The sequence below is a fragment of the Mustela erminea genome, chromosome 11 (genome assembly GCF_009829155.1).
Source record: "Mustela erminea isolate mMusErm1 chromosome 11, mMusErm1.Pri, whole genome shotgun sequence".
NCBI lineage: Eukaryota > Metazoa > Chordata > Mammalia > Carnivora > Mustelidae > Mustela > Mustela erminea.
Window position 1 is genome coordinate 86,332,424 of NC_045624.1, and position 15,515 is coordinate 86,347,938.

General features: G+C 39.3%; 1 protein-coding gene across 4 annotated transcripts in view; it reads right to left on the reverse strand.

Annotated features, from left to right (window-relative positions):
- Window positions 1–15,515, reverse strand: part of ORC5 (origin recognition complex subunit 5) — a 99,509-nt gene that overhangs the window by 1,226 nt on the left and 82,768 nt on the right. For 2 of the 4 annotated variants that reach the window (XM_032304649.1, XM_032304645.1), the window contains one exon: window positions 8,012–8,556. The exons of 1 other annotated variant lie outside the window; for it this stretch is intronic. In XM_032304649.1, the coding sequence (XP_032160540.1) occupies window positions 8,542–8,556 (15 nt within the window). In that variant the 3' untranslated portion in view covers window positions 8,012–8,541. Of the gene's footprint in view, window positions 1–8,011; window positions 8,557–15,515 lie in introns of those variants that run through there. One more of the 4 variants, XM_032304652.1, reaches the window with a different exon arrangement.

The following is a 15,515-nucleotide window of genomic DNA, read 5'->3' on the forward strand; positions in this document are numbered from 1 at the left end:
TTTAGGTTAAAAGTTAGCATGTGAAATTTCAGTATTTAAACAAAGGAAGCTGTAACTGTATCATGCATCCTACAGGAAGACACAGGGAAGGCTGACCAAAGGTTCCTTTCAGTTTAGCAGCAACTCCGCCAAGAAGTCGGGGTTACCTCATCCAGTGAACCAGAAATTTTCTAACCCAGAAGAGGTGACCATATTTCCTTTATATACACATTTCCCCTATGTGCTTTCACTTGGACACTGACAACCCCCATGTTCACATTTCCAGCCTGGGTTTTTATCCTGAACTCCAGACATATCTACCTAACTGCCTCCATGACATCTCCTCTTAGATTCCTAATAGAAATTTCCAACTGGTCACATCCACACTTGAAACCCTCATCTTTTCTCCCCTCCAAACTTCCACACATTCGTGTCAAAAACCCTGGAGTCATCCTTGACTCTTTCACAACTGATCTCCAATTACTTAGCAAGTCTTGCATATATTTCTTTCCTATTCTATCCTGCATCTGACAACTTCTCACCACCTCTGCTGTTAACACTCTTACCTGAGCCATGATTATCTCTCACTTGGATTATTTCAATAGCCTGCTATCCTGCTTCTATGGCCTATTAACAGTGTAGCATTCAGTGATCCTTTTCAGAAACCTAAGCCAGATCATGTGACTCCCTGCTCAAGGCTCTCCCATCTCAGACAGAACAATAACCGGGTCCTTCAGTGCCCTGCCAGGCCACACGGGACGAGGTCATTACCACTCTGCTCCCACCTCCCACCATAGGTGCCTTTGCTCCCTGTGCCCCAACTACACTGGCCTCTTTGCAGCCAGGGCTCCCGTGCTGTGGAAGGCAGGGGAGACACCTGGCAGGAGTGGGAGGGCAACCAGCAGTCCCTCCCGCATAGATTCAGATTTTGAGAGGACATAAAGTATACTCCATCTGCGTTCCATAATGTTATTTTCAGTCTGTTATGTTTTGTGTAGTGATTTAAAGCATGTTGGCAAATTCTTTGCTACCCTTCCTATTAGGAGAGGTGGGGCGAATTCCCTTCCCTTTAAATATAAGCACGCCTTGATCACAAGGCGGCCAAAGTGACGACGCTAGGAAATGAGAAAACATACAGAGGGATGAGAGCTGTCAGCCAGCGTCTGTCTCCAGACAACAGGAGCCCGCCTCCGTGCCGCCTCGACTCCTCTCAAACTGCTCCAGGAGCCGTGCCCTGCCCAAACTGCAGGAAAAGGAATGATTGTCATTTTGAGGCTGTGAAGTTTGGAGTGGTTTGTTTTCCGGCGGTAGATTAGCAGGAACGTCCCATTTCGTGTCTCTTGTGGTTCACGTTTGTACAAGTGAGCGTCTGCTTCACTGCCCTCTTCCTTCCATCCTTCAAGTTCTCTTCTCTCTCTTCCTCCACTCTAGTGTTTCTTTTGTTCTCTTTCCCCTTTTAGTAACAGGATAAGCATTTTTAAAGAAGCGATTCTGTTAAAAGAGACATATTGGTCATACATGTTTGAGAATTGGTTTTTGATGCTGTATCTTTTGAGATACTAACTTTTCATGATATTGATGTGGTTTCACACTTCAACTACTTGTATATAAATTATTTTTTTTAAGATTTATGTATTTATTTGACAGAGAGAGAGAGAGATCACAAGGAGTCAGAGAGGCAGGCAGAGGGGGAGGGGGGAGCAGGCTCCTGGCTGAGCAGAGAGCCCGATGCGGGGCTCGATCCCAGGACCCTGAGATCATGACCCGAGCTGAAGGCAGAGGCTTTAACCTCCTGAGCCACCCAGGTGCCCCTATAAATTGTTTTTTGAAAAACTGTTGTCACTCTTGGGACGCCTGGGTGGCTCAGTTGCTTAAGCGGCTGCCTTCGGCTCAGGTCATGATCCCAGTGTCCTGGGATCGAGTCCCATATCAGAGTCCTTGCTCAGCAGGGAGCCTGCTTCTCCCTCTGCCACTGTCTGCCTGTGCTCACTCTCTCTCTCTCTTTCTCTCTGACAAATAAATAAATAAAATCTTAAAAAAAAACAAAAACAAAAACCTGTTGTCACTCTAAACAGTTTTGGTGATGCTCTGATCTCAAGTCCCACTGAGCATACTTTACAGGTCTCCGTGAGCACCACTAGTCTCCTCGTGACCTGTCCTTTCTTTCCCAGTATAAAAGACACGATTATGGGTTTTCTTTAAATTACGAGAATATAGCAACCATAAGTAAATATACGCAACGGTGACTTACAGAGATAATCTCTGAATGTTGCTAACTGCTGATTTTTACTTCTTCATGACTGCCTCCAATTTTTGCAGTAAACTTGTGTTCCTTTTATAATAGAGACAGATTCTCTCTATATAGCAGCATTATGAAAGACACGTTTGAAAGCTTTTTCTCTTTGAGGGTGGAGGTCTTTTCACATTCTCTCCTTCTTAATTTCTTTCCGGTCTAACCTAGATCATAAATGAAATTCAGGCAACCAGCCCATGCTGCAGGGAGCTGTGGACAGTATCCTCTTCCGTTCAACAGTTCCAAAGTTTCATTCCTACCTCAGCTGGAGGTTTCTCTCATGGCCTTCCTATTCTTGTAGTCTAAGACACTTTCTTTTTTACTGGCACACGTTTCATTTCTCCCATATAACTTTTAGTTATAATATCACAATTAAAAAATGTAGTTTCTTAGATCTACTTAATTCCTTTCTCTGTAGGTCACTTCAGCTTAATATTTTTACACTCAAAGGCATTCATAGCAGCTGCCTGTTTTATCCAAGACACGTGGCTCTTTCTCACGTCTTTCCACCCACTCGATGACAAGTCTTCAGTTAGTCAACGTTGTTCGATTAAAAAAAGACTGATGTAGTAGCAGAGGTTTCTATTTCAGCTTCCTTCCTCCTGGGTGTGTATGGGGTTGGTACATCTCAGTTCCTCTGAGGCTTTCTTCATTTCTAGCTGGATGAGTCCCATGAAGGATGGCGAAAACTTCGGTCTCAGAAATTCCAGGGCACACCTGAGCCACAGCAACACCTCTCTTATTGTGAGAGTCAGCCCAAAGTGATGAAATGTTTGGAACTAAGTTCTCCACAGAAGACAGACTCTAAGTGGGTCTGATTTTTCATTTTGGGACCAGATACTAAATGGGACTTAGCGCATGTCTCTTTCGCTGCCACTTCACATACTGGAGAGAATGGGGTGTATATGAACAGTGAAGTATTGTTACTTGAAAAAAATAAATTTAACCTGCAGTTCTGTGGTGGGCTGAACGGCAATAGCTATAGGCACTTTCTATTTATTTTCTTCAACTCACTTCCAAATGGTTTCTTCCTCACCATGTCAAGGACAAGACTTTAAGAACTAAGACCTCTAACTCACTAAAAAGCCCCCTCTATTTTGATGACCTTTACATTTATACTTGACTGTAACTCAGATCTCAAACGTAGATGGAACTACCTACTTTACACTTCCACCTGATTAAGCATCTCAATGGCAACATGTTCAAATTGAACTCATTATCCTCCTCATCCCACAGATCTAGTCCTTCCGCCAAGATTTCCTGTCTCATGGAATAACTCTACCGATGCTCAGAGCACTGGTTGTCCAGGACAGATATTGACTCCTGTGACCACTGCTGTCTCTCCTTCCCCACCAACACAAAGCCGGACACAGAGCTAGTACTTAGTATTTTTTTGGATGAATATTCAATATTTGTATGGAAAATGCCATTAAATCAGACTCTCAACTCCTTCAAAGACCAATGAAAAGGTTTGTGGTTCATCCAAAACCCCAGCAGATCTTCACTAAAGATCTCTAAAATCCAGACTTTCCTCATGCCAAAGCTACCACTATTTACTCAAACAGTTGAATGCCTTCTAAAATTCCCATCATTACTGTGCATCAACATGCAGTTAAATGAATGAATTGATTATAATTTTCTCTGCTCTACCAAATTTCTCCTTCTCATACTGTGCTTCATGAATGTGCCACTGCTGGAAAATGAACACTAACTGTGTATTCAGGGCACTTAATAGCAAATTTGAGTGAAATGTTGGTATCTTGATAGGAAAGAATTTTTTTGAGCTCTACTAAGCATTTTTGAAAGCAAAATGTGTCAGCAGACTGAAATTACATGCAAAATTATCTAAACTATTTACATATGATAGACAGTCCCACTTTGTAGCAGATGAAGCTTTCAAAATGTAGGGGATGAAGCTGAATAATATCAACCTCTGGTCTAATTACTTCCAAGTCTTTGCTCATGGCTAAAGGCATAAAATGCAAACAATTATGACACACAAATAGTGTGAGTCTTGAGGTAGCACTAGAGGACACTATTATAGCCCTAATTGCACACACAGGGGCAGCTGCTGCCTTCCAGATACTATTTAGAGACTTAGGACTTTGTGTGACAAGGGATGCACTATCCCTGGACTTGGTGCATTACTTTTCTCTGCATAGTATGAGCAGCGGTGCACACCTTGAAGGGACTAAAGAGGCTGCTTCTGACGCCCATTTTCCATGCTCCAGACACCTTAATTACATTAAACAGTCGTGGGTTAACTAAATCCGTTGGAGGTAAACCACCCATTGCTCTACCATCCCACCTTTCTCTGATTTGGTCACTCTCAGCACATGCTTTTCACTATTGGACAAAATCTTGAAAAACAAATACTGAAAGCCGTGCATGAAAAAGAACCCAGTAGATAATCCTTCAATTTCAAAATAAAAATCCAAGGTCCTGTGTCCATTTGCATAATTCCAAAATCTGAAACAAGAGATACCTTCCTTAGGTGTGGTTGGGTAAGAGTACCTCTTTCCTTTCTAGTTGGAACGTTTCTACATTCCCTCACTTACCTGCTTTCTAGGCCACAAATATTTCATGTTCGTAACAGCCAACATTTACTGAGCACTTACTATGCCAGGTAAGAACCTGAGAACCTTGGATCAGGTTTCTCAGCCTCAGCACTACTGACATTTTGAACAAGATAATTCTGTTGTGGGGCAGGCACATAAGGTGTTTAGCAGTACCCCATCCCTCCACACATCCCATAGCTGGGACCAAAATGTATCCAGAAATTGCTAAATATCACCTGGTGGGAAAAACTGCCCCCTGGCTGAGAATTATACTGCTTCCCATATATCAACTTACTTAATCTTCTAAACTACTCCAGGAGGTAAGTTCTACTCTCCACTGTACAGGTTTGAAAAGAGATGCACAGACAGATTCAACTTGCCTAAGGTCACACAGCTTGTAGACATATAGTTGATATTTGATCCAAGATAGTCTGACTCCAGAGCCCCAACTCCTAACTCTTAGCTAGAACCCTGACCCCTTTCTGACTTCAGGGCTTAATGAGCATAGGCTTGTTGGATCAGAATCCCTTCCAGAATTAATGAAAAGTAATTGCTTCAGCAATGAAGACTGACTGCAGAATTAAAACTAACTTGAAAGTAAGAGACAAGAGGGCATATGATCTCCACCTAACTAGGTATACACCTAAGTCACAGTAATTGAAAGAAAATATTTTTCAAATGGTCAACCATATATGAAAAAATCTAAAACCCCACAGCATGCAATCCTTCTTCTTCTACCACCTAAATCATTTTTTAGATCTAGGTAGAATACTTGGGGAGCATAATTTGAGTGCCTCCTCTCTTTTTACAAATGATGCACCAGAACGTTAATTGCATAACAAAAAAAAAAGATTTCCTGATTAATTTCAACATATTTCATATATTTTTATCATGTCTGGTGTTAGAAATTAAGATGTTTAAAGATTTTATGTATTTGGGGAGAGAGAGAGAGAGAGTGAGAGAGAACAAACACACGAGCTGGGGGAAGGATGGAAGAGTGGCAGAGGGGGAGGAAAAGAATTTCAAGCAGACTCCCCACTGAGTGGGAAGGCCAAGGAAAGGCTAAATCCCAGGACCCTGAGATCATGACGTGAGCTAAAATCATGACCTAAGCCACCCAGGTACCCTTAAGATGTTTATAAACCATATATTTATAAACTATATTTACAATTAGGGTTGAAAAAAGTTACATTCTTTTCCTATGATGAGAACTTTAAAGATCAGTCTCTTATAGAAACTTTTCAATATGCAACACAGTATTATTGACTGTGGTTACCATGCTGCATAATATTACTTCCATGACTTATTTGTTTTATAACTGGAAGTTTGTACCTCTTGACTTTCTTTACCCATTTTACCCCCTACCCACCACACTGAATAACCTTCCCTGGTGGCAGCCATCAGGATGCTCTCTGTATCTAGGAGTTTGGTTTCATTTTTGTCATTTCTATTTCACATATAACTGAAATCAAAGTATTTGTCTTGCTCTAATTTCACTTCATGTAACATCCTCAAGGCCTGTACACACAGCTGCAAATAGCAAGATTTCATCCTTTTTTATGACTAAATAGTACTCCACTACATATAGGTACCACATCTTTATCCGTTCATCCATCGATGGACACTTGGGTTGCTTCCATATCCTGGCTACTGGAAATAATGCAGTGAACACACTGGTACATCTACCTTTTCAAATTAGTTTTTCACTTTCTTCAGATAAATTGCCAGAAGTAGAATTGCTGGATCATATGGTGGCTCTATTTTTAATTTTTTGAGGAAACTCCATACGGCTTTCCATAGTGGCTACACCAATTTCCATTCCCAAGGCATCGCCTCTCTTAATGGAAATAGCTGGCCCATCAGCCAGCCGTAATTCTCACCATTAGATTCCTTCTTGTAATTGGAGATTCCTTTCTTCCCATTACAGAATTCATTTGCAGATGACCCTTGTTAAAATGCTAATACCCATATTAAGCTCTGTTAGCCTTCATTTAAATAAATTAATCAAATTAGTTAGTGAGTCATTTAGCAAGCCATTAGAAAGGGAATTACAAACAGAGAAGTTCTTATGGTCCAGTAAGGAGCAGGGAAAATCTGGTTACAAGGTCTCCTGTAGGGAAGCCACACATGGGCCTGGTGGCACCTGGTGTGGCAGGACAGGACAGGCAAGGTCCTGGGCAGGGGACAGGTGGTCAGCAGGCATGGAGAATTACTTCCATTACAAGTACACTGTACTTTGTCTCCTTTCCGTCCTTCACTCCTGTGCCCCATTTGGCGATCTCTTCTCCTTCTGACATTCCAGAGTTCTTCCCTCAAAATGCAGATTGGTTCCAGCCTATCCAAGAAGGCTGCACAGCAGACCTGCCACTTCATAGCCAACTATGAGAGGCTGAAAACTCCCCCAAGTGGCATTGCTCCTCATTGAATCTGCTACCCACACTGCTTTCCACTTTAAGGACACCTGGATTTTTACAGGCAGGAAACCTAAGCCTGAAATCACAACACACATGGCTTTCCCCTGGTTCTGGTTTCTCCAAACATCTTCTGGAACACAAAATTTCACCGCCTTCTGTGGGGCAAGAGTTGTAGGGTGAGGGCGGATGCCATCCTTTGGGAGGCAAACAGGAAGTCCATTCCTGCTCCCCGACTCATTACCTCTAAACAAATGCAAGCTCACAACTGCTTGTCTTCCTTGATCCAGAATGTGGCAGACAATAACTACACGAAAAGGCTTCCTACCTGGCAGTGTATGTTGGGAGAATTTTTTTTCAAAAAAGGAATGAAAGAATAAAATGCCCCTGACATGTAAACTAGGCTCTGTAATTAAGCACTTTAAATCTGCTGAGAACAATTTTTAGTATTCAACTGTTAATGGAACTCTTCTTCAAAAATATGAAAAGAAAACCAGACCCAAGGTTCATAACCGATATAACAGGAAAACATTTTATTGTGGAACTCTTAAAGGCCAATGATTAAAAAAGGAAAAGAAAACTATCAGGCAGATTAAAAAGCTAGACTGGGTGGTTAATTGCAAGAGTGACCAGAAAAATCGCACACGAGCATACCACAGATATGAAGCAGGCTTAGAGATGGAAAGCTGGCCTATATCTGATCAAACTACCTTGTGGTTGTGAGAAAATCAGGGTGAGGAATAAGCATACACAAGCTTGGATTTTTTAAAAAAAATCAACTTCTATTTATTATATTTTGCAACTATGATCTTTTAAAACGGTGGCCTTAGGAAAATCTGCTTTGGCAAGCAACTGCAGAGGCTCCTGTGGAGAGGAAGTGAAAAGACTGGGCTTATATACAAGGGCTGCTGGCACGTTCAAAGCGCAGGGGATAGTTCACAGAGCAAAATGTAGTCCTAAGTAAATGGGTTTCAGGCAATTTCAGTGTTAAGATAACATCATTAAGAGTAGAACAGATTGTGCTCAAACCCTGCTGTTTATAATTAACACGTTGCTTCCAAATACTCCAGGGTCCCTGGTAAATAGTCTTCTGCTCACATCCACCCAGACCAATCAGAGTATTTTCATCAGATTCCATGCTGGGCCAGCACCTGTCTGGACAAATCCAATAGAGCCAAAGAACTCCTCTCCCTGGCCAGCTAAGTAGTTGGATGAACACAGCTTGGCTTAGTCATTGTCACAGTGTCCATATGGCTTTGAAGCTTGTTTTCACAAGAAATCATACAAGTATTTTATTATGTCAAAGTTCACCGTCCTATAAACAAAAATAGATAATATGTTAGCATCCTCACCCCCTAGACTGCTCAGCTTTGTATGTGTGGTTCTGGGAAGCACATGCAAAATAATTTACAACCAATGCTAACCAATTCTATAGTGCTATCAAAAGCACCATAATAGGAATGGAATTAATTTTATAAAATGTCACTTGGAACAAAGTTTCTTTAAAAAGTTTCCTTTTTTTCTCCCATGCATAAAGTTTGCCTTTCTGAAAAAAAGGAAACAAAGTTAGAACTATTCAACATTCTGTATTTTAATTATACTACAGAAAGTTTAGATTTCATTTGAAAGCTATTTGTTTTTTTGTCTAATAACCAGAGTAAAGTAATTAGAGATGCAGAAGTATTTAAATCTTCTCTGCTTCTGAACACTGTTTATCTTCCCAAACACCTGTTTTATCATTACATAATGCATAGCTCATCCATCCTTGTTCGTAGCTTTCATTCTTTTCAGTCTTCTAACACTGGGTGACCTGTATGTGTATTGTAACTAAATCTGTATGATCCAAGAATACGATACAACAAACAGACGATGTGGATGTATATTTTTGTACTCTGATGGCAGGCAGAATAAAATAGCAGAGAGACAGAGACATATAATTATTCTTCTTTCTCCAAACTCATTCTTCACTATAAATATTCAGACTTGGAGGTTTATTATTTGAATAAATGGTCAAAATAATTAGTTATAATGATCTAGCGATAAGTATAAAATTAAAGCCTTAAAGTATTCAATTCTGCAACAATAATCATCCATGGGAGAACAGTCTTTTAAAGATTCACTAATTGCACACTCTTATTTATTAAACCATCATCAATTAATGTTTTTGTCTATCATTTTGTAATACACGTTCTAAAAAAGTTTCTAAGCAAATGACTGACATATCAAATATTGTTTAAAATGTGGAATAGGGAACTATGGATACTGCTAATGAAAACACATTTAAAAATAGCTCCAGTGAGATGCTCCGGCTATTGTGGTGCCTAATGTAGGACCAAAGAATACCTTATTGTTTCATACCTTACTGCCTCTGAAGAATAATAAACCTTTCCAAGTGGTATAAAACACTTCCGAGACAATCTTGTTGTCATTAAGAGTAATAGAATAACTGAAAACAAGTATTAAAATAAAAGAAAATTCTCAAGCATAAAGACATAAAATATGTGGTTATTACCTCATCATCTATTTTAATGTTCTGCTTTCGTTCAATCCTAGGACCTCCCCAAAATACTGGCACCACAAGGCATTTTTTTTAAATAAAATCATAAGAAGTACAAACTTCCAGTTGGACAAAATTACCAAAAAACATAAATCATAATGGTCCAAAAGATCTTTTTTTAGAGGATCTTAGAAGGAAATGGATGTAAGAAGCTGTTTCTAACCACAGGCAGAGAGGGAAGGGGAATGTGTGTGTTTCTCCAGGGATATATACCCACCATAACTCTGGGTCTTAAGGTTATAAACCTAAAGTAACAAGATAATGTGGACTTCATGTTAAATTTTATTGTTTTGGGCTTTGGGGTTTTTTTGACATTGTGTGGGGAAAAAAATTTAGAAGCAGCTAAGATGAAAACATTTACATTCCAAAACTACAAGATTAGAAGCTATTATTTGATAGAATGGGAGACAGTCATACAAAATGACCAATACAACGACACACCTACAATACTAAGGAGGGAAAAGAACAGAATTACAACTCAGGGGGCGCCTGGGTGGCTCAGTGGGTTAAGCCACTGCCTTCGGCTCAGGTCATGATCTCAGGGTCCTGGGATCGAGTCCCGCATCGGGCTCTCTGCTCAGCAGGGAGCCTGCTTCCCTCTCTCTCTCTGCCTGCCTCTCCATCTACTTGTGATTTCTGTCAAATAAATAAATAAAATCTTAAAAAAAAAAAAAAAAAGAATTACAACTCAGTAGCGACAGCAGAGAAAAGCGTTGGTATCACGAACTAGGACCAGAAGAAAACATGAACAAATGAAATACTGTGATTTGTTAGTGGTGGGGCTCCTCTATTCTACTCAGTCTAGTTGGGTAACTTTAGTAGTTTCTGCGATAAAGTTTTCTTTGGTAGAACAAATGGACCGATGGAAAAACACTATGCTCTTTAAGTGTCTTTTATTAGACACTTAAAGAATCTATAAAAGTTTCACTATGTTCCCTTTCTCTGCTTTGCCACTAGAAAGTACTCAAGCAAACTAAATGATACCATTAAGATTTTTGGATTTTTTTCAAGACAGTCAATTATTCAGGAATTGGATATATAAGATCATTCTTTTAAGAAACATTTACTGCCCAAGATGTATGAATGTCTTTATCATCCCTCCATCCCCCAATGTAAACAGGTGACTTGCCAACTGGTCCCCACATATATTATTCTAAAACAAGGAAGAATCTGAAAGAATAACCACAAGGAAAACATCAAAAATTATGTCACACATTCCAAAGATAACTTTGTGCTTTATAGGACGCAGAGATAGACAATTTACTGTAAACAACACTTTAAATTTCTACAAAGAGAATTATGTGCTTCATAAGTACTTTCCTCTGGCTTTTCATGGCTTCAGATGCATATTAAATTTATATAAATATGATGTTAAGGTTTTGGATAGTTTTATATAATATAGGAGATTCTTAGAACTAAAATGAATCATTTTCTAAACTAAGCATATAGAAAAAATAGGATAAACACAAATAATATCAGTGACAATTTGCCTAGGAGTAATTAATTCTTAAATCAGAATTCAGAATACTTTAAATACAAGTTAGTTAAATGAAATGCCTAAAGATTTAAGATTTAATTTTGCTTTTATCCTTTGATTACACTTGATCAATTCTTTCACTACACTGAAATACTTCTTTTCTCACAGGATACTACTTTATTTCCTTTTACTTTTGTGGGCAGTTTGAGTTATTTTTTAGTTTGGTTCCACTGACAACTTGCAACCAGACAACTTGAAGCAATCTTCTTATGTTGGCAATGACTGTGTAAGAAAGAAACTTTAAACTATCATTCACATTAACAACAACCCAAGGACAATTATTTAATAAGTTTCTCATCATTTTTCTTCTTCCATATTCTACCTCCATATTTTGTGCTTCTTTTAAAGCCTCCCACTGCTTCTCTGTCCAAACCTTTCCCCTGTTCCTTGGTCAGTAAATTTCTCTACGTCCTTTACCTCTTCCATGAATGTTTTTTTTCTCTTCTGGGCTTACTGGCTACCCCTGAAGGACCTTGTCTCCTCTCCAGCTCTTCCTAATGATTAAATTCCAGGCAGTCCTTTGGGTAGGGTTGGTGTCCTGGTACAAAAAGCTCTGCTCCTCTGACACTTGGTTCATTCCACTCACCACCTTGTGTCCCCCTGCCACTATGTCTTAGTCACTGACTCATGCCACAACCCAGTTTGGTCTTCCTCTCCATCCTAAGCTCTGCAATAGTGACCTCATTGCATATGCGTCTTTCTTAACTCCAATGCCTTCTTTATCTCATGATCATACTCAGAAATAATCTACCTCTAATAACATAAATTCAGGCATGCTATCCTCTGATCCCCAAGCTCTTTCTCTAAGCTACCTGGAACACCTTGACAAAACCAGTTCACAAGCTCCCTCACTTACTTGTGACCTACAAATACTTACTGAGTATTATGTGCTAGGCACTGAACTACTGGCCCTCTGCTGGCTTTATTTTCTTCCTTCCCTTCCTAACTTAGACTCCATGGTCCATCACTTCAAGCACTCACTTGCTAGCATCCACCAAATTTACCTGGTAAAACCTCAGTCCTAAGTGATTTCAACAATATCCCTTTGCTATCCCAGTACTTAGCACATGGAATGCTATTATAGAAGATCTTAAGTTCCACAGATTGGTGTCACTGTAAATTCAAGGTCAGGAATTTTAAATGGGCCCTCAGTACTCCCAGCAAGTTCCTTCTCCTCATGGCACCTTCTTCTATTCCCCACAGCAGTTATTTCAAATACCCATATTCCTCTCTAACTGCTATTGCTTCTGTCCTTATTCTCAGTTTTGTCTCCCTGTTTATTTTTTAAAAATATGTTATTTATTTATTTGACACAGAAAGAGAGAGATCACAAGAAGGGGGAGTGGCAGGCAGAAGGAAAGAGAGAAGCAGGCTTCCCACCAAACAAGAACCCTAATGTGGGGCTTAAGCTCAGAACCTGGGGATCATGACCTGAGCCGAAGGCAAATGCTTAGCTGACTGAGCCACCCAGGTGCCCCTTTGTCTTGCCATTTAGAGGCAAAGTAGAAGACATCAGAATTTCCTTGACTTATTGCCACCAAACTTCCAAACTCAGCTCCATCTGAATCCACTTTTTCCTCATGTTATAATGCAAAAAGAGCCCCCTCTTTCATCTGGGGCTATTTCTTTCAACTCACGTTTCTAAAATCCCATGTTGATATACCATTTCAGACTTTAATCTCTCTGTCCTCTGTATCATTAATTCTCCTCTATCACCCTTTTCCCATCAGCATTTAAATATGTTCAAATTTTTAAATAATAATAACCCTCCCATAGCTCCACGACCGCTTTAGTAGGTAACAATCCTCTCTTCCTTTTCACAGCAAAAAGAATCCTAGAATACGGGCTCATGAGGATAAGATATAAATCTGTTTTACTTGTTGCTATATTCCCAAAGCCTAGCACAGTGATCATAATGGGCAACACAACAAATATTAAGTGAACAAATGAATTAGAAACATTCTATCTGCTGCATCAATTTTCTTATAAATACTATTTAAATATGCTATAATCTGACTTCTAAACCACTATATTCCTGTAAGTATTCCTGATAAAGTTACAAATGATTGTTTTTTTGTTTTAAGATTTTATTTATTTATTTGACAGAGATCACAAGTAGGCAGAGAGGCAGGCAGAGAGAGAGAGAGAGGAGGAAGCAGGCTCCCTGATGAGCAGAAAGCCCGATGTTGGGCTTGATCCCAGAATCCTGAGATCATGACCTGAGCCGAAGGCAGATGCTTAACTGACTGAGCCACCCAGGTGCCCCCTACAAATGACTGTTTCATCATTAAATCATATGGACTCTGATTTCTTGGCATCAGTTTGCCAGTTTTGACCATCACTCCCATCCCTTAGGTTTTCCTACTTTTCTTGTGTATGTAACTCCATATATAACTGCTTAACCCACTTAAGCCTGTATCACCAGTATTTTTGTTTTTATCCTTCCAAAGTATGATTTTTTAATAACTGTGTAGTGTTTTTTTTAATTAGAATTTACAATAAATTATTGATCCATTCCCTTGTTTTGGACACTTAGGCTGTGTCCTCTGATCTAATCATTCATTCTCTACCACAGGAGTCTGAAACTAGACATACCTACCTCTTCTTTGCTAAGTATCCTTGCAATCTCTTATTTCCACCACACCTTTATTTGGAATGAAACTCTGTCTCCTTAGCTCCCTTCTTGTTGCTGCCCCAAAAGACAAGCTCACAATGAATGGTTCCCAGTCATCTGAAGTTTTACTGCTAATCACTATAGGAAAACATGAACTATTTATATATTCAGCAGGTTTAAAGCATTGTTTAAGTTTAGTTAAGGCAGTAACTGGCACAAATACAGTCTCTGTTTTGAGCTTCACAGACTTAAACGCTGCAGAAAGATGAACTCTAATTATTAAGTAAATAATTAAAACTATGATAAGTATCAGAGGAAAACAATGAGACCTGTATACTTGTATACCTGTATACTGTGATTAGAGTGGGGAGGGATGATGGTGGTCATGGTGTGTTTAGGAATGCTTCTTTTCATTTAAATTGAAATGTATAGGTTATGTGGTGGTTAGCTAGATAAAAGAGAGGAGGTGATGGAAAGTGCTGCATTTGCAAAGCTGGGAAGCAGAATGGTGAATATGAAGAAATAAAAACAGCCAGCAAGTTAAAATGCAAATACCTAGGGAAGCAGTGTGTGTACCAGATGTGGCTGGGCAACATAATGATATTGCAGGGGCCAGATCACTGGGGCCTTGTAAGCTACATTAAAGATTTTTGTTTTTTTTTAATCCCAAGAGTCATAGGAAATTACTGAAGACTTTTTTTTTGGGGGGGGGACGTATAATGGACGTATAATGTTATATTATTTTCAGGAGCAAAACATCAACATATTGATTCCACAATTCTATATATTAGTCTGGGCTCACACAATATGTATAGTCACCATCTGTCACCAAACAACATTACCCCAATCTTATTGACTACATTTCTTATTCTGTATTTTTTATCTCCATGAATTATTTATTTTGTAACTGGAAGTTTGTACCTTTTAATCCCCTTCATCTATTTCACCTATCTCCCCACCTATTTCTCCCCTGGCAACCACGAATTTGTTGTCTGCATTTAAAGAGTTTGTTTTTTAGATTCTACATATAAGTGAAATCATAGAGGATTTCTCAGCCTGACTTACTTCCCTTAGCATGGTATCTTCTAGATCCTCCCACCATGTTGCAAATAGCAAGATCTCATCCCTTTTATATGACTGAGTAATAGTCCAATGCATATATGTACCACATCTTTATCCATTCATCTACCAAAAGACATGTGGGTTCCTTCCATATCTTGGCTATTGAAAATAATGCTGCAATAAACACAGAGGTGTTTAGTGGGGGCTTTTTTTCATAAGGAGTTAATATCCAAATATATAAAGAACCTACACCACTCAACATTACACACACAAAAAAAATCTAAACCAATTAAAAAAGAGGATTAAAAGAAATTTAAAAATTACCAGAGGACATGAAGAGACACTTCTGCAAAAAAAAAGATGCTCAGTCATCATCACTGAATCATCAGAGAAATGCACATCAAAACCACAATGAGATTATCTCCTCATACCAGTCAGAATGGCTAATATCAAAAATACAAGAAATAACAGGTGTTGGTGAGGATGGGGAGAAAAGAAAACCGT